The 19,793-nt window shown below is 52.1% G+C and overlaps 4 protein-coding genes across 4 annotated transcripts; 3 read left to right on the top strand and 1 right to left on the bottom strand.

Annotated features, from left to right (window-relative positions):
• Positions 1–3,499: 3,499 nt before the first annotated feature.
• On the top strand, positions 3,500–6,101 carry LOC119096677 (18S rRNA aminocarboxypropyltransferase). Its single transcript, XM_037219607.1, has 2 exons — positions 3,500–3,527; positions 4,859–6,101. The coding sequence occupies exon 2, from the start codon at positions 4,881–4,883 to the stop codon at positions 5,928–5,930; it is 1,050 nt and encodes a 349-aa protein (XP_037075502.1). The 5' UTR covers positions 3,500–3,527; positions 4,859–4,880; the 3' UTR covers positions 5,931–6,101.
• Positions 6,102–7,412: 1,311 nt separating this feature from the next.
• LOC119096765 (NADH dehydrogenase [ubiquinone] 1 alpha subcomplex subunit 6) lies at positions 7,413–9,997 on the bottom strand. The gene is made up of 3 exons (XM_037219727.1): positions 9,764–9,997; positions 9,377–9,492; positions 7,413–7,626 (listed from the first exon to the last, which is right to left on the bottom strand). Exons 1-3 carry the CDS (start codon positions 9,888–9,890, stop codon positions 7,498–7,500), a joined length of 372 nt encoding a protein of 123 aa, XP_037075622.1. The 5' UTR covers positions 9,891–9,997; the 3' UTR covers positions 7,413–7,497.
• A 371-nt stretch (positions 9,998–10,368) lies between these two features.
• On the top strand, positions 10,369–13,049 carry LOC119097074 (exportin-6-like). Its single transcript, XM_037220145.1, has 4 exons — positions 10,369–10,519; positions 11,642–11,852; positions 12,443–12,640; positions 13,026–13,049. Exons 2-4 carry the CDS (start codon positions 11,652–11,654, stop codon positions 13,047–13,049), a joined length of 423 nt encoding a protein of 140 aa, XP_037076040.1. The 5' UTR covers positions 10,369–10,519; positions 11,642–11,651.
• Positions 13,050–16,682: 3,633 nt separating this feature from the next.
• Positions 16,683–19,250, top strand: LOC119096987 (exportin-6-like; the record flags this gene model as incomplete). The annotated part of the gene is made up of 4 exons (XM_037220028.1): positions 16,683–16,957; positions 17,438–17,639; positions 18,117–18,166; positions 19,076–19,250. Coding segments are annotated over exons 1-4 (702 nt in total), but the record flags the coding sequence as incomplete, so codon positions are not given.
• Positions 19,251–19,793: the final 543 nt, after the last annotated feature.

Genomic DNA, 19,793 nt, shown 5'->3' with positions numbered 1-19,793 from the left:
AAAAAAACCTAAAAAATCGAGTAGGATCATCGACAGGGAATTTTAAATTCACTTCTGCTCCTGTTTAGATAACGGCATCTTGCCGAAATATCGACCCAACTATATCTCTATTCTCCTGGCGTTTTCTCCCATGAACAAGGCTAATACTACTGTTGTCTCATTCATGTGAGCAATGTTCTTCGCTAATGCACTGAACAACTTACGTAATTTATTTCGTGCTTGTTCTTACATGGATCTTATGTATACATACATCAGTTTTTGTTATATCGGTCATGCGCAAATAATACCGGTTATGCGGACCTGGGCCGCAGGGCTGGGATTCCTAATACGATCTCCACCGAGCCCCTCGGGCCCTTCGGAGGCACGAATCGGGTCTTTGATCGTCTGTCCCCAGAGCCCTTGGGCGGGAGGGGGCGGGGCACGGGCCTCTGTACATCTCCTGTGTGCGCTGCTGGAGGTACCAGAGCGGTGAATGAGACCGCTGAGCGACCAGGGCATCCTAGCCAGTTTTCAAGTTCCCTTAGTGCCCATAGTTTAAAAGGTTGCACCCATGGCGACCAGGAAGTCCCAACTGAGCGGCCAGTGGGGGCTCCACGAGTTCACCAGGGGGGCTTCCTGGAGTGCTAGACACTGCTACGGTATTGTCAGAATTTGTGTTTGGCGATATTTTTGCTCTTCTCATTCAGTGTGGCAATTTTTTGGACTTCACGCTTCCGAAAAGAACATTTCCCAGGGGTTCCTGGACCCTCCACCCTTCTCCCCCCCCCCCCCCATCCCACCCCCTTCAACAGCCAGACCCCAATAGAGTTTTCCGCAGAGATTTGAGGCCCCATGCATTCCCCAATTGGGACTGAAGGACCTTTCCGTCCCCTTTCAGATTTCCAGTCGGTTACTATTAATGCAGATGACACATTGGTCCCCTCTTTGACGCAGAAGGCCTTCTGACTGGAATGATTGACCCTGGATCAACGTGGGGCCACTCACCGACCCAAAAAGGTCCCAAGCGTAGCGGGTTTAATGAATAGCAGGGGTTCCAGTTTGACACATTTGGGCCCTACAGAAAACGGGCAGAGGGACCCTGTCCGGTGCTGGTTCCTGACTGACACGAGGCTCTTCCATTAAGACGCCTGTCAAGGAGGAGGGGGGAGGGGGGGGGAGCTCCGGTCCAGCACGAGCGAAAACCCGTGATGTACGACATGTCCGGATGTCCGGTACGCCGGAATGTGTACCGCAGCGAACCGAGTGAAACCGAGTCAGAGGCCTCGGACCCTGACGCGAAGATGGCGGCGTGCCCGACTGAGCTGGCAGCGTTTCGACCACGGACGGGCTGCCGCACGCACAGGCCCCGCGCGCGTGAGGCGGGGTTACATTCTCGCCCGCCGGCCCGCCGATGGCGTAGCTGCCGGCCGGACCGTCGAGCTGGGCAGCCTCTGGGCTGGTGTGTGTGTCCAAGCTCCGTGTCCTGCCGATTGCACATTTTTATTCCCACGTATATACGGTGATTGGAGCGGAAGCATTGTTTGCAAATTGGGCGGCGGCAGTTTGTTTGTCGAGACGGGCTGTAATACCGATTGGGGCTTTACGTCTCACCGGCTGCTACGGCTATTTCGAGGCGGAACGCCTCTATTACGTATTTATCAGGTATTAGGCACGTGGGATGCCGTAGTGATGTGGCCAGGACTCCATCCCAGGGTACAAAAGTCCAAAGATGAGAGCCCTAACCACAAACCACCATGCCACCACCGCCCCTCTGCGGCGCAAACTGCACCCGTCTCGATAAACTCCAGACTAGTGTTGCTGGACCCCAAATTATATACTTTAGAGGTTCTGAAACGTAAAAGGGAAAAGCACGTCAATATTGATGAAGTGGATGGCGATACAAGCTCACGATTTTCCCAATTCATTCAGCTTATAGATCGCAAATCAGCTCAGTGACATACACTCGGCTCCGCTGTTCATATGGTGAATCAACAGTGCCTTTAAGCGCGGCACGTGCGTAGTGTCTTGTGTAACGTTTGGAAGGCGGTTAAATACATTCGTAGTCAATATTTGCTCTTTTACTTCCTTTCTACTTTCAACCAGGAGTGCAATTCCCTATTCAGTTGCATGGGTTTCATATTCCGCCGTACCTTGAGTTGCAGCCTGCAGATTTGTGGAAAAGTTAGCCAAATTCGGGGATAAACCAATTTGTTGGCGTTTTATTACGATACTCTGCGTTGTATTTTCATCGCACAGCCAACCGACTTATTTTGGTAAACCACGCCCGTTTAAAACGTACCTGATTGAAGAGACCAATCGTTTGTAGGCTGAGCCATCGAACGTTTCTGACCAGAGAGTAGTATTCGGATTCAGCTGATGGGGCAGTCCCCACCCTCTCTCTTTAAGAGTAAAGACATGTGGAATTCTAAATAAGTCTCGTTTGCAGGAGCGTGTGAAAGAATTTGCAATTGGGGGAGGGAGGGGAATCAGCCAAATAAGGTCATTAACAATATAGGTTAGCAGACCAGGACCTGTAGATCTATATGCGCGCCTACCTGGAGCAGATATCAAATCAGTCCGCCTTACACATCAGTCATCAATTCCTTCAAAAAATGAGAAACATCACCGACACATACATTAAATTACGGAACAACATACCGCGGATAAGTCTATCCACAGCCTACAACACCAAACAGCGGGCACCCCGGCAAGTGCTTTCCACGATTACGGTGCAGCGACTGCCGTGTAACCGGCTATTTCCGATGCCACGAGCCAGGGATCAAAGTTTTGAATTATTTAATGCGTCTGCTGCCAGGGGCGTCCTGACGCGGCAAAGTTGATGAGCCCAAACAAAACGTTGTCCACATCCATGCATAGTGGTTTAACTGGGAAGTACTGTACCGCATGACGTCACTCGTCGGCTGAGACGGGCAAAATCGGCTCCGGTAACCCTCTATCGCGCAGTATCCGAACGATTAGATGTAGGATTGCGAGGAAGTGGGACAATATCCCAACCTGTGGGTCTCACGCACGCTGGAATTTACGAACACTGGACTTAATGAGCGCTGGACTTTATGATTCTCCTCTGTCGAGCGGTTTTGACGATGTCTGGACGTTATGAACGCTGGATGCTGCAATTCTGGACTTTTTTGACCACTGGACTTTATGAACTCTGGACCTATTAATACGCATCCGCAAAAATTGGCGCGACCACTCGACAACGTTTGCAAATAGACCAGCCGACGCATTCATCACCTCGCTTGCCACCGTTCGTCAAATCACGGTTCGATTATGCATACTCTTTTAATTACCCATTCGGTGATATTTCATCCGCTGAGTTGCCGTTACCAAATCCACGTTTCGACAAATGTTGTTGCGCTAAAAAACATTCGGGTCAACGCTATCTATGTTTTGTAGAAATATTGTATGACGTCACAGGCCATAATCAGCTGAATCTATAAGCAGCTCAGCCCTTTTGGCGCAACAGCGCGCCGTGATCGCAACCCGCACTTTACACATGTTTACTCTCTCATTCTCCGCCGTTCCGCGTAAGGTCCCCTGATTGTGCGCTGTGTACATATATAGCCTTGGTTCTGCGCAATTTTTTCAGAGGACCCTGGATTTATTCCGAACTCGAAAGGCGGCATATCAGGTGTTGTTGACCTGTAACGTGAAGAAACGGAAGTGTGAATTTAGCTGGTTCCTAATGCCTATCAGCTAATTACAATTGCTCCCAGTATTTATAAATTATAGCAGTGAAAATTCAAATAAAGATTGTTGTTTACATGCATAGAGGTGTAGGCATCATACCCATTATTGCCTTGTTCTTGATGTTGAGCAATGAATATCTTTGGATGAGGTACAGATCACAATAAGTCAGTCTGCAAAAAAGGCCAACATCTTTCATGGTTATCTGTTGCAAATTAGAGATCTCTGACTCATATGGACATAAGAATATTGTATTTTTATTACATTTTATGCTGAAAACCATGCTGGTATTTTCATGTGAAATGGATATTGAATAAACACCAGGGAAATCATATGGTAGCATTTCTCTCCAAACATCTTATGCAAGTTAACAATACTGCATTCATATTTTTAAACTCAAGCATGCTTCAAAGAACCATTAAAATACATTTTTACCTTCGCCCCCTTTTCATGAAGCAGATGCAGGAATGATTATCCAAAAATTGGGGGTAGTTGTTGGCTATTGAAAGGCTAAGTATTACTAGGAATCCATATTTTGGTATATGCTTTTAGCCAAAAGAACTAGGGCTTGTGGTAAAGTCCTTGCTAGCTTTGACACATTTTTCACAAGCCTTCACACAATAAACATTGCAAAGCAACATGCTTATGGCATGGACAATGCATCCCAAAACTTTGACCAGTTTTCATTTTGCTTATCACCTTTGACATTATGACCAAAGCAACTCCCAGTTACTGTGATAGGGTTTGAGTGGGGAGAAGGCAAAAACCAAGTGATTTCTTGGAGAACTTGACCACTTATGTTTTTGACCACATATAACAGCACAATAGCAAATTGTTCCCTGAAACACAGATATGTCATGTTTTGGTGTTTTGTCACATAGTTTTGGCCTATTTGCACCAAACTAGAGTATGTTTAAACTGGATGAACAATGCACAAGACAGTGCATGTGTGAGTCATGTCCAATTCAATGTTTGTACTGACATGTGCAGGTGATAACAAAAGGCTTTGAATGATATTAAAACAACTTGTAACATCATTTGCAACATACATGTTTGTCTAGTCTGCTGTTATTGTCCCCCAAAAAACATGTATTGCCTTCCATATGGTATTTATAAGTGTTATTGTCAGGTTATCATTATCTACCTTTCAGTCCTTTTCTTCTGTATACAGAAAGCAAAGCACGCAGACTGACATGGGAAAACCGCGCCGTGGTGGGGGCAAATCCTCCAGCGCCGGCAGCAAACACGGCCGTAAAACAGCCCACGACGCCAAGCACGATCTTGCGGGCCGTTCCGACAGCACCGCCCCCTCTGATGAAGCCGCGAAGCTCACCCTCACCGATTCGTCGTCCGATGGCAGCAGCAGCGATTCGGAGGCAGACCGTGTGGACGTGGCGCCATTTCCCGTTGCCATGTGGGACCTCGGCCACTGTAACCCGAAGGCATGCTCGGGCCGTAAACTGGTGCGCCATAGCCTGGTGCGCCTGCTCCGCGTGGGCCAGCGATTCGGCGGTGTGGTGCTGACGCCCGTCGGCAAGAAGTGCGTTTCGCCGGCCGACCGCACCGCCGTCGCCGACTTCGGCGTGGCCGTGGTGGACTGCTCGTGGGCGCGCCTGGCGGAGGTGCCGTTTGGCCGCCTGCGCGCTGGGCACCCGCGATTGCTGCCGTTCCTCGTGGCCGCAAACCCCGTTAATTACGGCCGGCCGTGTAAGCTGTCCTGCGTCGAGGCGCTGGCCGCCACCATGTTCATCACAGGGTTCGAGCGCGAGGCGCGCCTCTATCTCAGCAAGTTTAAGTGGGGCCGCCAGTTCGAGGCGCTTAACGACGAACTGTTACGGGCGTACGCCGCATGCGCAGATGGCGCTGCCGTTGTGGCCGCGCAGCAGGCGTACCTGGCGAAGGCGCAGGAGGAGAAGGCGGCGGCGGCAGCGGAAGATGATTTACCGCGCTACACGTCCTCCGAGGGCGAGGACGAGGAGGAAGAAGAGGCTGCGGAAAGAGGGGAGGAAGAAGAGGCTGCGGAAAGAGTGGAGGAAGAAGCTGCGTGCGAGCGTCGTGAGTCCGGAGTAACGGCAGAGATGCAAGTGGTTAACGGTGCTGAGGCTGAGGCTGGGGCTGGCGCCGGCGTCGGCCAGGTGAGCAGGGATGCGTCCAAGGACACGGCCGACGTCGGCCAAGGCTCGGCTATGGCTGAGCGGACTACGGACGACCGTGACGCTACAGATGCCAGCGCGGCGCGCTGACGACTGCAGGTGATGCTCGACATAAAGCTGTGGTGAAAGGCATTGTTATGGCGGCGTCCGGCGGTGCCCCCGGGCCTCGTGATGTTTTTTCAACCGATAACAGTGTGGTGTCATGTGTGACGAAGGCAGCCCTGCGTTAGAGCAATGCCACGGACGGTGAATAAAGTGAAAGTCGCCGACACCAGCTATCTCTTTGCTGTAGTGCTCCAGCGAGAAGCCAACAAGACTGTGCTGCACTTGAATGCCTGAAGGATATCGTTCAAATATAGCGTGCATCTATGCACAAACGCGCAGAAGGTTGGACGCTGCCGCCCGCTCGCGCGAGCGCTCCAAGAAGGCTTCGATGATCTCGCGTCCGGACGTGTGACTTGTCCCCCGATCAGGCCGCGACACTTTGGGTACGCGATGCGGGGCCGACCGAAGCTCAGATTCACTCGGCTCGGTTTACCGACAAGAGCAACTGTTCCGCTGGCACCGTGCCGTATTTCTCGGTTGTCTAGGTAAGTTCCGCCGCGAAGGCACTCCTACGCGTTCGCACGGCTGTGGCTCCCCAAGCCTAACATATCCTCCCCTTCCACAGATCCTCCGTCGCGGCGGTGACGGGTCATTGCAATGCGCTTTTCGAGGCACGCTCCCAACGGGCGTCGACTCTCACCGACTTGACGGCCACCGTCGGCTTTGACCGCCCAGCACCCAGCTGTGGCGGATCCGGCGCCCTGAGCCAACGTTGACCAACCCAACACCCAGGGCCAATTATCACCAGCCGACTGACCGAGCCGGTACCCGTCGTCACACGCCAGCGCCAGTCAGTCGTCACCAGCCGGCGCCAGCAGACTCAGCAGCCGTCACCAGCCGGCGCCAGCTCTCGTCAGCACAGCGGCCAGCGCCATGCTGCTGGGCCACGACCAGGCGTTCAGCAGGGTGGTGCTGACGCTGGCGGCCCTGCTGTCGGCCTACGTGCTGTTCTGGCTGCTGGGCCTGCCGTTCGTGGAGGAGGGGCACGCGCTGCGGCTGTGGTTCCCGTCGCCGCTCTGGCTGGTGGTGCCGACAGCGCTGCTGGTGCTGGTGCTGATGTGTGCCGTCGCCTTGACTGTAGTCACCACCGGCTGGGACTGACCGATGGCGGCGCAGGGTGGTGCGGCGGACCGGACGGCACGGATGAAAGACCAGCGGCTTGTTTCGATTGCGTTTGCCAAGTACTCCTACGGTAATCGGGATGGTTTGATGAAATCTGTTCACATGAACGTATGGTTCGCGGCGTTCTTGATTAGGGTGCTGATCGGTTGTGGTGGTGACACAGCAACGCGCTGTGTTGCGCGGCGTACGCGCTTTGCTGCTGCGCCCAAGTCATAACTGCCGTTGTATACCTGTTGTTGCAAAATGTGATAAGTTTGATGGCTGCCCATCTTGTTCGCAGGGTTGTATAGACATCCGATCTCGGGTGGCCGATGCCTGCCGTGCGTTAAGTCACGATACCCACCGTTTCCGTGTTCATCAATATATCTTCCATTTTATATGATTCATCTATTTACATACATTCTCTGAGCTTATAACATACCATGACGTTCTAATGACCAGACAAGAACTTGGAGAGGAAGTCCTTAGGCTTGGGATCCTGGGACTCCTTGAAGTAGTAAGACATGAGATGGTGCTTCTGCTTCCAGATGTTCACAGTCTCCTTCAGCTCCTGCTGGCCCTGGGGACACAGAGAGAGGTCGCTTGGCATCGAAAAACGAATGGACTTTGATCACGTGGTCGTTGCGCCCATATAGGCACACCGTATGCCAGAGCACTCACGCATTATGGCATAACGCATGAGTCTTGTGGCCAAATTATGGCGGGCAAACAATTTGAAAAAACCCATCCACGGGATACGCGCTTAACTGAACCAATACTACTGGTCACGTGACCGGGGAGCAACAATGCAAGCAACTATCTCGGAAGCATGACCAGCTATTTAAATGATGCCTTGGAGCGTATAATCTGGGCTAGTGAAGGGATCGGCTTCCGTTCAAGCACCACTTCAAGTTATCAACATCTGCGAAGCGAATGACGTCAATGAGCGTGAACCCTCCTCAAACGCTTACTAATGTGAGTGTTTCGGGTCAAATTCATAACGGCAATCCTACGCATGACTATCAAAATATTCACATGAACTGATCAGTAATTTTTTAACCTTCTGCAGCACCATCCAGTTTTCCTCCATGCCGCAAAAGAAATGGTTACCTAATCAGAGAAGGCATATGCTTAATGCCTTCTTAAATCATGTTAATCACACCAGTGATGATGTTGATGTATGATGTTAATCACACCAAATCATGTTAATCACACCAGTGATGTGGGTGCCCCGACCATCACGATCCGTCCAACATAGTCCGCAAAAGGCTAAATAGGAGTCTTCTTGTATGTCACTTACGTCTTACTAGTAGTATTACATGACTCATTGTGACAGCTGTGATATGTGACCCACTATAACATCACCATAATTACCAAATTTGATGTACAAAGCAGGATACTTGTAGCCTAACATACAGTTTGCATCCCAAACAGATGGTGAAGGCATGGCTGCATCAGATTCAAGCCCTGAATCATGATGCAACTTGTGTCTGAATCAAAATCTTCTCAAGATCGGAATGTGTTACCTGGAACCGGAACTGGAATCAGCAGTGTGCTGTTTGTCAGGATTGGAATTGACTGCCAGACTTGAATCCAAACAAGTCTGGTTTGGAAATGTCTTTCTTGTACATGTTGTCAAGTACATGCCACTTTTTATCCCATTTTCATTCAATTCTCATTCAGGTATGGGCCATGCAGTTCAATTGTGTCATCACCTATGGCATGCACAAAATTCATGATGAACACATAATTTGCATGCACCAATCTCAAGCTGCTGGGAAATTTTGGCCAGGGAACAAAATATCATCAAGGTTCATTACTTACACATCTCAAGTGCAAAATGCTCCAACATTTGTCACCATTTTTAGTCACAGGACATGTTTTGGTCGGGTATCAATGGGCTTACAGGAAATAGTTCAAAGGAGTCTTTTACTTGCACTATTTTATTTCTGCTAATCTAGGGTACATATTTCTTTTGCCATTAAAGAATAGAGCATGCTGATGTGAAGCATGTTTATTTGAGTGCACAGGGATCTTTAACGCCCGCACCATTCCCAAAGTCTCAGGAAAAATACCTAGGTGCCTATGCTTCCCTGCTTGCATATATTTAATAAAGAACCTTCATTCTCTCATACTTACAGGCTGTCTAGGTTATGAAGACCCTCTTATTGCCCATAACATACTTATACAAAGAGTTCACAATAAACATTGGCAAACTTCTATTGTGGTAGCTTGTCAAATGACCTCTATTATAAGGTACAAGCATACCTGAAGAATCCATTAGGATGAGCTTCAGAGGATATTTGTGACAAAAAATAACTGATACGAACCTTCACCACCAGTGCATCAATTACACGGATGTCCTTCACATGGCGGTTCTGTTCAAACTTCTCTCGCAGCTTAGCCCGGCATTGTTCAACAGACTTGGGAATATCATAGTCCATCACTAAAACAGAAAACACAAGTTTGAGGCAGATCATTCAAACCAAACACAATTAATTTCTCACAAAATCTGCACACCTTCTAAAGCATTTTAACAACAACAACAGTTAAATGATTCAATGTAATGTCACAACCAAACAATGATGTGGTAATGATCAACTGCCAATGATCTGCCAACATGCAGCAGCAAAGTTGTTGTATAAGCATAATCGGTTCATGAAGAATACACAAGTGTGATTTGGTACCATCATCTGTCATTAATTATCTATCTTTACCTATGTATGGCATTTGTCTATACCATGCTTTGTACAGCCCGAACACTCTTGACTTCGCTTCTTCCCTGTTGTGCGATATTAATGGCTTGACGTGACGAACTGAACTTTGGACAGCTCTGCTAGCCATTATTTATCTCCAAACGAACAAGAAGCACTATATTTGAATGCGACTTCAATTTCGGCACGCTGCCCACCGTGCTCCAAACGGCCCTAAACACCCCACAGTGATAGCTCGCAGACAGCTTGTAAAAAAATCTTCTCAGGGATTGGTGCGCCATGAAGGCCTCAGACAATTGATGCAATTTTATGTATACAAGCAAAGATCTGACTTTTGCAATGGCCATATTGCTTTGTGTCCTTTTATTTTTTTGCAAATGAGGTTTATTTTTTAGGAAAAATATGATAAAAATATAAGCTTCATGCAGTACAATGGTTTGATTCTGACAATAGTTATGTATAACTGCAAGGTATGAAGTGAATTTCCTGCTATTTAAGCTACCATATTACATGAGGGCTTTTGGGCTCGCATTGAGGACGGCAGACTGTGGAGGAGAGGGCGGGATCTGGTGGGGGTCCCGCGGGGGCTACGGTTCGTATGCGCTGAAGGGGTGTCTGTATTTGCTTGTTGCATAGGCATTGCTCGTTGACAGTGGGCTTGATACCCACTGGCACCGAATCCCCTATGGATGCATAGTCATCTGGGCTTGTTCGGACGTGTTCAGATCTACGTATACTTCTTGAAGCTCGTGATTGTGGGTAAGCTGTCAATGTGCTTTTCCCATTTTCCGATGTACCTGCCTTGGTAGGTTAGTCGTGGAAGTGACAAATATGGGTCAATTTCACTAACCATTATTAAGACATGTTATGCATGCACGTATATCAAATTGAGTTTTGCAGTTTTGCAAGCAGTTTTGCAAGCAAAGCAAAGCAGTTTTGCCACGGAGGCCCGGATGCTTATTTTGTTTTCAGGCTTATTCTGTTTTCAGGCAATGCCTACCTCAGCATTTGAGCAATAACATTTTCTGATTAAATAGGTGAACAGCTAAATCCTTAAAGTTTCCTTCCAGGTAGCTCAGTTGGTTAGAGCATATGCATTTGGAATAACCCACCCATGGCATGGCAGATTCAAGTTGCTTCGATCACTTATTTGCCCCCAGCTGAGATGGCTTCTGGCTGGTAGAAGCAACCTCATTGATGGTCTGGTGACATAAAAAAGCAGGATTTAGTGTGCAAGGCATTGTGTCACATTAAACTTTGGCCACAAAAGTGTCAATTCTGTGAGCATGGCTTAATGTAGGCTTTTATTGCAGGAACCCATGGATTCAAATTGGTTAGACCAAATCATGAAAGCTGTGGAGCAGGTAGCATGTAGGGTCTAATCTGATCCCACACACAAAGTGTTTGTGTTTATTGGTCTTGTAGCATACCATGTACAACACATGACCATGGCACATGTTGAGTTGTTGAAGCTTCTGACCCAATAAGCCATGACTTTGAATATGTTTTGATAGATCTATTAAAGGGGCTCCAGCTTGGTGGGTGCAATATTACTGCATGTTTTCTGAGGGCTAGGGTCTTTATAGCTCATTATGGAGTAGGCAACAGTCTTCATTCAAATTAATCTGATTTGTTTTTACTGTGTTGTGTAGTGTTTATAAGTTTTGTGATCATTCCTGTTTTCTTTAAATGATGTAGTGATGCAAACAATAATGTGAAATAATGAATAATGATGTAATGCTAAGCAAACCTGATTGCCACATTTTTCTATCTGTGGTAGTCCCATGTGTAATGGTAAATTGCGGCCAATGTGATCTAAATGTTGCGGATAGCGTCTTATTTGTTCTCTTCTGTTCTTGACTGAAAATAATGTCATTGCAGCCTGCTGACAATGGATGTCAGTTCATTACAAGCCCTGGAGCATCTGATGAATGAGTTCTTTGCGGCGGGCACCACAAACAGTCGCAAGCAGCAAATAGAAAAAGCCTTGGAGGAGTTCAGCCAACAACCAGCAGCATGGAAGAACTGTCTGCTCTGCATTGCTGGCACATCCAACCCCTATGTCAGCATGTTCTGCATGACATCACTCGAGGTATGGCTGACATGGTAGCCAGGACAGTGGAAATAGTACTGCACTGTGAGGCTATAGTGAAATCTTTCATTCAAAGCACATTTCATGTTGTTTTAGATGGGAATTTATGTGCTTCTTGCAATAGTTTGTTGAAAACAACCAACCTCAGGTGGTTGGAGGCTCTAACTACTGATCCAACCACCTGTGGCAGGGTGGCTTTGAGCTGCTTCAGGCGCTTGCTGTTGTTCTTGACAGGTTTGGCCTGCAGCTAGTGGCAGCCGCGCGCTAAAGGTCAGGTGACGTCAGAGGGCTGGGCAGGTGTGCCAAGCAGTGCAGCAGGTTAAATTTTTCCCACCAAATTTGGTCATTGACGTGAAATTGCACAAATGGGTGGTGGAGGTTAGGGCTCATTCAGGGAAACTGCTCAGCATGAGCTCTGATCTAAAAAACCTATCCACTTGGGAGCTTAAGGTCGAGTTGAAAAAATAATGGGGTGTGTGACAGGAAAGATGTCCTATAAATTTGCCTTTCCCCCATCAGTTCCATTGCCATCTGCTGTCTTATTGCACCGCCGCCGCCGCCTTCAGTCGCTGCCTGCCTCTCTCCATCAGAGTGTGATCAACAAGCAGTGGCTCGGTCTGAGGTCGGAGGAGCGTGCGGAGATCCGGGGCTCCCTGTACAGGCTCTGTCTGGAGCGACACCACCTGCTGGCGCCGTACCTGCGCAACAAGGCCGTCAAGCTGGTAGTGGACGTGGCCCGCCTCAGCTGGCCCCAATTCTACCCTGACTTCTTCAGCAACATAATCACTGTGAGCTGGGAATGGGTGCAGGCTGTTGGGCAGCCAGAGGCTTGCATGGTGCTGGGGCAAAGTATTGGCAGTGTCGTGTGTGGCCAAAGAGGGGAAGGTTGCAGGCTGGTTTTGTGATCCACTGGAGCTTGAGTAGTATGCACGACTTTCTGTGGGAGCTTCAGCCAGACAGGGTGAGGTGCGACGAGCTGTGGGCACCCGGACGAGTCATTGTGCAAGCTGAAAGGTTGAGCAGTGGAACATACTGGCTTGTTGTTTGAGGCTGATAGCCAAAGCTGGTAGAAGTATGAGATGGAAGCCGAGGAGATAGAGATGTCACAATGCAAAACATGTGTTGCTCCAGGCCTGATTATAGCAATTTATGGTCTGGTCTGGTGACCCTTAGGCCTCAGCCAGTGAACCAACCTAGTGACCCACTGACCTGGCCTCTGACTCCATGGCTGTGCTCTCAAGCTGGTGCAGTCGCCGGACGCGGCGCCTCTGGGCCTGCTGTTTCTGCTGACGGCCGCCGAGGAGCTGGTGGCGGCCGCGCGAGGACATCAGCTGCGCGCGCCGCGCCGAGCTGCGCCAGCTCCTGCTGCGTGAAGTGCCCGCCACGCTCACCGTGCTTACCAGTGAGGCCGGCAGAGATGGTGCAAACGCCGAGGACGTAGACGATGCCACAGACGGTGTGGTCGCGGCTGACGCACTCGCGCTGCATCGGGCAACTTGTGGTGTTTCCGCGGGAACAGCTGCTCAGTGGATGGGGTTCGGTTTTGGTTGAGAGTCCTTTTGTCCAGCAGTGACCATATCAGGACTATGTCAGCACTGACGTTTGTTAGGACTATGTCAGCACTGATACTTGTCAGGACTTTGTCAGCACTGACGCATGTCAGGACTATGTCAGCACTGATGTGTGTTAGGACTATGTCAGCACTAATAAATGTCAGGACTATGTCAGCACTGACACATTTCAGGACTATGTCAGCACTGATAAATATCATGTCAGGCAGGGGACAGTGTATCTCAACTGGCAGAACACGTGACCCTGTATCAGATCTCTATAACAACAACACTAAATGGTGGTGATTCTGCCACTGTGATAGTTACCATGCTCTGTAATTCATGGCGATGTCTTCAAGCAGTGGTGGCGTTTTCAGGCATCTTGAGGTCCGTTCTCGAGTCGAATAAGTCCAACGTGACGGCGACGCCGCCGCCGTCGCCCGAGCAACCGCGATCGCAGCGCCGCCCTGATGGCAGCCCGGCGCAACATCTGTTCGCGCCGGCCGCCAACCCCAGCACACTGCTCAGCTGCATTCTGACATCTGACGGCGTCGATAAGAACCCTTTTCTGTCTAATGGCGCCGCTAGATGGGGGAGACAACGCATATCGTTGCCTTGACTCTCAAGTAAGCATAGCGAAAGATAAGTGGTTCTGTAGATTGAAAGGAAACTACATTGTATACTGTTCCTGCAATGAACATCTAGAGAAAATGGGTTTTTATCTTTTTTCTCACCTGTAACTCTTGTGTTGAATATATTTAAAGTGTGTATTGATAGTTTGTTTATTTTTTGCACAAGGTTTTCTTTTAGAAATCGATCAGAAACACTCAAGATACTGACTTTGAGCCAAAAGCTCACATCATTATACATTCTGGATATTTTAGTGACAATTTGGATTTTTATGAGAACCATTTTTGCAAATGAACCACACTTCACTACAGTTACTGTAGCAACATCTTGATTTGGCTGATAAATGCTGGCTGATTGCACTTAGTCAACTGCCATCGCAAGTGGAAGTGTTAGTGACAAAATGTGAAGCCAGTGTGCTTGACTAGTGTGGTTTCCCCATTTCCCGCCAGAATGTCTCTGCCAGCTGTTCTCGTGGGTGCCGCTCCTCGTCGATGATCACCTCCGAGCTGGTCACTGCTGTCTTCCACTTCGCCTCCGTGGGCTTCTCAAGGGTCAGTGCTGATGTTACGCACGCCCTCTGTCAGAACTGATTCCCTATTTGAGAGTCAACTGACGAGCCCGAAGTCCTGCCGCTACCACGAGTCGAACCGCACTCTGTGCGGGATGTCACGCCTCAGGTCAGAGGGTCGCTTCAAGGTCTGATGCGGTCACGCCTCAGGTCAGAGGGTTGCTTCAAAGATCGAAGCTGTCATGAATCCGGCTCAACTCGCCCATGTATTTTTTGTATCCTGACTGGTAAGCAGATATTGCGGTGAAATTTTGCCCAGGGCGAGATTGGACCGTTTTTTTTTCTTGGTGTACCGTTTCACCCCGCATGTTGGCGAAGGAAGCGCCAGACAGGGGTGCCTACGTGTGCGTACGCCGTGCGCCGGCGGTATTGGCGCCGTTTGAGCCTCGGTGACGTGCAGAAGCCAGCATGGTGACTTGGGCCGTCCTGTCCCAGGAGGGTGACGCGTCAGATGGGGACCGGGGCGGTGGCGCGGCGGCTCGCGGGAGCCGCTGGGCGTCATCGCCATCGCCTGCATCAACGAGATCATCAGGTGCCATTTACTGAGCTGTTGAGGCTGACCATGCTGCCAATGCTGAGTCCATTTGGATGTCCACCCTGATCGAGGCTTCAGCCGATGCCAGTATCTGTGGGGGTGGGGGGAGTTGGGGGTGTAGAGTGGGGGTAGGGGGGTTGGGGGGTTGGGTTGGGTGGGTTGGGTTGGGTTGGTGTGGTGTGTGGTGTGTGTGTGTGGTGTGGTGTGGGTGTGTGGTGTGTGGTGTGGTGTGGTGTGTGTGGTGTGTGGTGTGTGGGGTGGGGTGGGGTGGGGTGGGATGGGATGGGATGGGATGGATGGGGATGGGATGGGATGGGATGGGATGGGATGGGATGGATGGGATGGGATGGGATGGGATGGGTGGATGGATGGGATGGGTGGGGTGGGGTGGGGTGGGGTGGGGTGGGGGAACTGAACAGAATAGCCAGCAAGTCTATGTTGAGCATTGCTCGCGGCCCAAGACTGCTCCAAAGTATCAGTCACGGAATGACGTAGTACGACTGGGGGCCTGGAGCTCCGCCAGACACGGCAGACGTGGCTGTGGCTGGTGCGGGTGCTTTGCACATCCCGTACTCCGGGTGGGGATGGTTTACGTCGGGAGGAGTGCTCTAGGCGGGGGAATTCAGGCTGATGCCTGGGAACCGCAAGTTACAACAGCACGGCACACCGACAGTTTGCTAGTGCCACCGTAGACGTTTTTATAAAGGAGGTGCTGGTACGATCCGATGCGTTTTGTTACGGTATGTTTTGATTTAGCTTTTTAACCACGGTGAGGGTTTTGGGAGACGCTTTGGTCTCGTTGATGCGTTTCGAGGTTAATGATGTGCTAGACGTGGACTGCAGGATACTCCGCGTCAACTAAAGCAATTTTGCGAACTTTTGCAGCAAGAACTGTGTACCGCCGGATTTCGAAGCATTCCTGCTGCAGCTGTTCAAGCACACATTCCATTTACTGCAACGTCTTCTGGAAGAGGGGAGCAAACGTCTGTAAGCTCTCAGAAGTGGACCCAGAGTGAGTAGGAAGTTCTCAGCACGGGAAGCGCATCCCCTGCCATCCGTCAAAAGGTTGTCCGGCTGGACGAGCTGATGTAGCTATCTGTGCTGTCCTGTGTACCGAACCGCTGGTCTCTTTAGTGTTCATTTCAGTTCAACATCACCTTTTAAATCGCCGCCCTCAGTGTGCAATTACATCGTACCTTGCATGCGTATGTGTAAGGTGTCCTTAGTCTTCCCAAATTTCTGTTATTTGTTGGTGACGCTGCTGTTTGCTAGTGACGCTGCTGTCGTTGGTGACGCTGCCGTGCGTATGCTCGTTCGTGACGCTGCTGTGCATATGTTTGTTGGTGGCACTGCTGTCCGTTGGAGACGTTGCTGTCCGTTAGTGACGCCGTCCGTTGGTGACGCTGCTGTCGTTGGTGACGCTGCTGTGCGTACGTTTTTTGGTGACACTGCTATCCGGTGGAGACGTTGCTGTCCGTTAGTGGCGCTGCCGTCCGTTGGTAACGCTGCTGTCGTCGGTGACGTTGCTGTTCGAATGTTTGTTGGTGATGCTGCTGTCCGTTGGTGACGCCGTCGGCCTCCCCAGCTACCTGAGCGGCCTGACCGAGTTCCTGCGTCTGTTCGTGACGCTTCACCTGCGCCGGCTGGAGGCCTGGCCCCAGTTCCCGGTGCTGGACCTGCTGGCTCTACTGTTCCGCTACACCTTCCTGCAGCCCGACCTGGACGCCTACTACGGCTGCCTGGACATCTGGGCCGTGTTCCTCGACCATCTGGCCACCAAGTGCAGCCTCAAGACTGAGAACCGCGAGGCTGTCGCCGCCAAGTGAGTTGGCCGCCGGCCGCCAGGCGGCAGCACTGGTAGGCGCCAGGCGATGCTCTTAACTCGATAAATGGATGAGCCGTGCTGGGATTGCGTTCAGATGCGTCGATTCGGGTGTAATGGCACATACAGTAAATGGAAGTGAAAGAACAAAAGTGACGACTTTATTCCTTTGAACATTTTTTTCGTATTTCGTTCCATGGAGGTTGAACGATTTGTCTTGATTGGCACCTAGGCGGATGTTCTGAGTGGCTATGTACAAGCTTTCCTCCCGATTTTCCAGTATACGTTGTCGAGCTTCTTTTGTTCGCGACCATTGGGCCATGTAACAACGCGACAGGCCCCACGTTGTGGCAGCGCTCGGTTCACGTACAGATGCCCATAACCGCCCACCTCCCCGCATCACGACCACCCCATCCCGCTGTCTTCGTCGGCGAACGCCGACCGCCGCCCGGGATCGAGCCGGTGCCCCTGCGGCGGCAGGTACCACGAGGCGGTGCTGTCGCTGGCGGGCCAGGCGCTGCAGCGGACGCAGCTGCGGCGGCACGGCGCCGAGCTGGAGCGGCTGGACGACGAGCGCGAGGACCCGGACGGCCAGACCGAGTGGAGCGAGCTGCTGCGGCGCACGGCCGACCTGCTGGAGCGCGTGGCCACGCTCTACCCGCTGGACGTGCGCGCTCTGCTGGTGAGAGGCGGGCGGCGCGGCGGGGGGGCCGCCCCGCGAACGCGCACGGCGGGCGTAAGGCGAGGCGTGGGCCCAGCGCCGTGCGCTCCGGATGTGGCTGAGAGACCTGGGCACTCCACTTACGGCGGGGGAATTTGTGTCGGTGGGGCCTGAGGTAATGCACTGTCCTAGTGAAAGCGTACTTTGGCCCGCCGGCACCGTCCCTGGCGCTCTCCGATTTACTATGTGACAGCTCACCATATATCGAACGTACCCTCGGGTTCGTATCGCATATCAAGTTCTGTACTTGACATACGCCTGCATGAATAGTTTGTTGGTGCCAATGCTATCCGCTGGTGACGCTGCTGTCCGTTGGTTACGCCGTCCGCCACCCCCAGCTACATGGGCGGCTTGACGGAGCCCCTCCCGGCCCCTGACCCCGTTACGGTCCCTCCCGTCAGCTGACCCGGCCGTGACGTGCGCCGCCCTGTGCCGCAGCTGACCGGCTGGCACGAGACGCTCGAGCCGTATGTGTCGCTGCCGTCCCTGTGCGAGCCGACGGCGGCCGGCCGCCGGCTGCGGCTGGCGCCCGACGCCGATCCGTCACGCCTGCAGGGGCGGCGCTGCGCGACCTGGCCACGCACCTCTACATGCTGGGTCGGCTGGCGCCGCTGCTGACCGAGTGCGGCCCGGACGCCGGCCCGCTGGTGCACGAGTGAGTGGTGCCGGGGCCCGCTGGTGCAGGTGTGAGTGGTGCTGGGGTCCGCTGGTGCACGAGTGAGTGGTGCCAGGGCCCGCTGGTGCACGAATACATGGCGCCGGGACCCGCTGGTGCACGTGTGAGTGGCGCTGGGGCCCGCTGGTGCACGAGTGAGTGGTGCCGGGGCCCGCTGGTGCAGGTGTGAGTGGTGCTGGGGTCACTGGTGCACGAGTGAGTGGTGCCAGGGCCCGCTGGTGCAGGTGTGAGTGGTGTCAGTGCCCGCTGGTGCACGAGTGAGTGGTGCCGTGACCCGTTGGTGTACGTGTGAGTGGTGCCGGGGCCCGCTGGTGCACGAGTGCGTTGCGTCGGGGCCCGCTGGTGTACGAGGGAGTGGTGCTGGGGCTCTGCGGTGCCGCCGGAGACGGGGTGGCGGAGGCAGTCAGAGGACACACTGCGATCGGATCGCAGCTGTATGAAGCTCCACCGGTAGTTCGTGTATGTGTCGAGCTCACGACCCTTCAGTCTCCAGTTTGGCGCTCTTCCCTCTACCGGGTACCATCCCCCCGTGCTAGCTCCGTGGCCGCCTGCGCCCCTGCCGCGGCGTCGTGCGAGCGGCATCCGGTCCCCGGGCTCGACTGACCGGGTGCCATCCCCCCGTGCTAGCTCCGTGGCCGCCCGCGCCCCTGCTGCGGCGCTGTGTGAGCGGCCTCCGGTCGCCGGGCGCGGCTGACCTCTCCCGGCCGTCTCCCGCCGCCAGGCTGGTGAGCGCCGCCGCGTTCGGCTCCGCTCAGCGGCTGCACGAGGCCGAGCTGCCGCCGGGCGCGCTGCGGCCCACCCTGGTGGAGGTGCACGCCCAGAGCCTGGCCACGCTGCGGCCCTGGTGCCACTGGATGACGGCCGCGCTCGCCGGCCACCTCTCCACCAGCGTTCAGGTACCGCCAGCGGTCACGGCGATGGCCAGAGCGGGTCACGGCCGGTGGCCGGGGCAGGTCATCGGCCACCGCTGCCCTCCGTCACTAGAATCTTTGCGATATCATCACCAGAATCTTTGCGATGTCATCACCAGAATTTTTGCGATGTCATCACGAGAATCTTTACGATGTAATCACCAGAGTCCTTGCGATGTCATCACCAAAACATTTGCAATGTGATCACCAGGATCTTTACGTCATTACCAGTGTCTTTGCGATGTCGTCACTAGAATCTTTGCGGTGTCATCACCAGAGTGTTTGCGACGTAGCCACCGGAATCTTTGCGATGTCATCACTAGAATCTTTGCGATGTCATCACCAGAATCTTTGCCATGTCATCACCATAATTTTTGCGGTTTCATCACCAGAATATTTGCGATGTTATCACCGAAATCTTTGCGATGTCATCACTAAAATTTTTGCGATGTAACCACCAGAATCTGTTCGATGTCATCACCAGAATCTGCGCGATACCATTAGACACCGTGTTAAGAGTCCAGATTG

The sequence above is a fragment of the Pollicipes pollicipes genome, unplaced genomic scaffold (genome assembly GCF_011947565.3).
Source record: "Pollicipes pollicipes isolate AB1234 unplaced genomic scaffold, Ppol_2.1 Scaffold_1472;HRSCAF=1727_pilon_pilon_pilon, whole genome shotgun sequence".
NCBI classification, from domain to species: domain Eukaryota; kingdom Metazoa; phylum Arthropoda; class Thecostraca; order Pollicipedomorpha; family Pollicipedidae; genus Pollicipes; species Pollicipes pollicipes.
This window is presented reverse-complemented; position numbering and strand designations above follow the sequence as displayed.

Coding starts and splice junctions, on each gene's coding strand:
- LOC119096677 (XM_037219607.1), top strand. CDS start 4,881: ATGGGAAAACCGCGCCGTGGTGGGGGCAAATCCTCCAGCGCCGGCAGC.
- LOC119097074 (XM_037220145.1), top strand. CDS start 11,652: ATGGATGTCAGTTCATTACAAGCCCTGGAGCATCTGATGAATGAGTTC. Junction 11,853..12,442: donor TCTGCATGACATCACTCGAG/GTATGGCTGACA, acceptor TCTCTCCATCAG/AGTGTGATCAACAAGCAGTG. Junction 12,641..13,025: donor TCTTCAGCAACATAATCACT/GTGAGCTGGGAA, acceptor GGTGACCCTTAG/GCCTCAGCCAGTGAACCAAC.
- LOC119096765 (XM_037219727.1), bottom strand. CDS start 9,890: ATGGCTAGCAGAGCTGTCCAAAGTTCAGTTCGTCACGTCAAGCCATTA. Junction 9,493..9,763: donor TAGACAAATGCCATACATAG/GTAAAGATAGAT, acceptor TTTCTGTTTTAG/TGATGGACTATGATATTCCC. Junction 7,627..9,376: donor TTGATGCACTGGTGGTGAAG/GTTCGTATCAGT, acceptor CTGTGTCCCCAG/GGCCAGCAGGAGCTGAAGGA.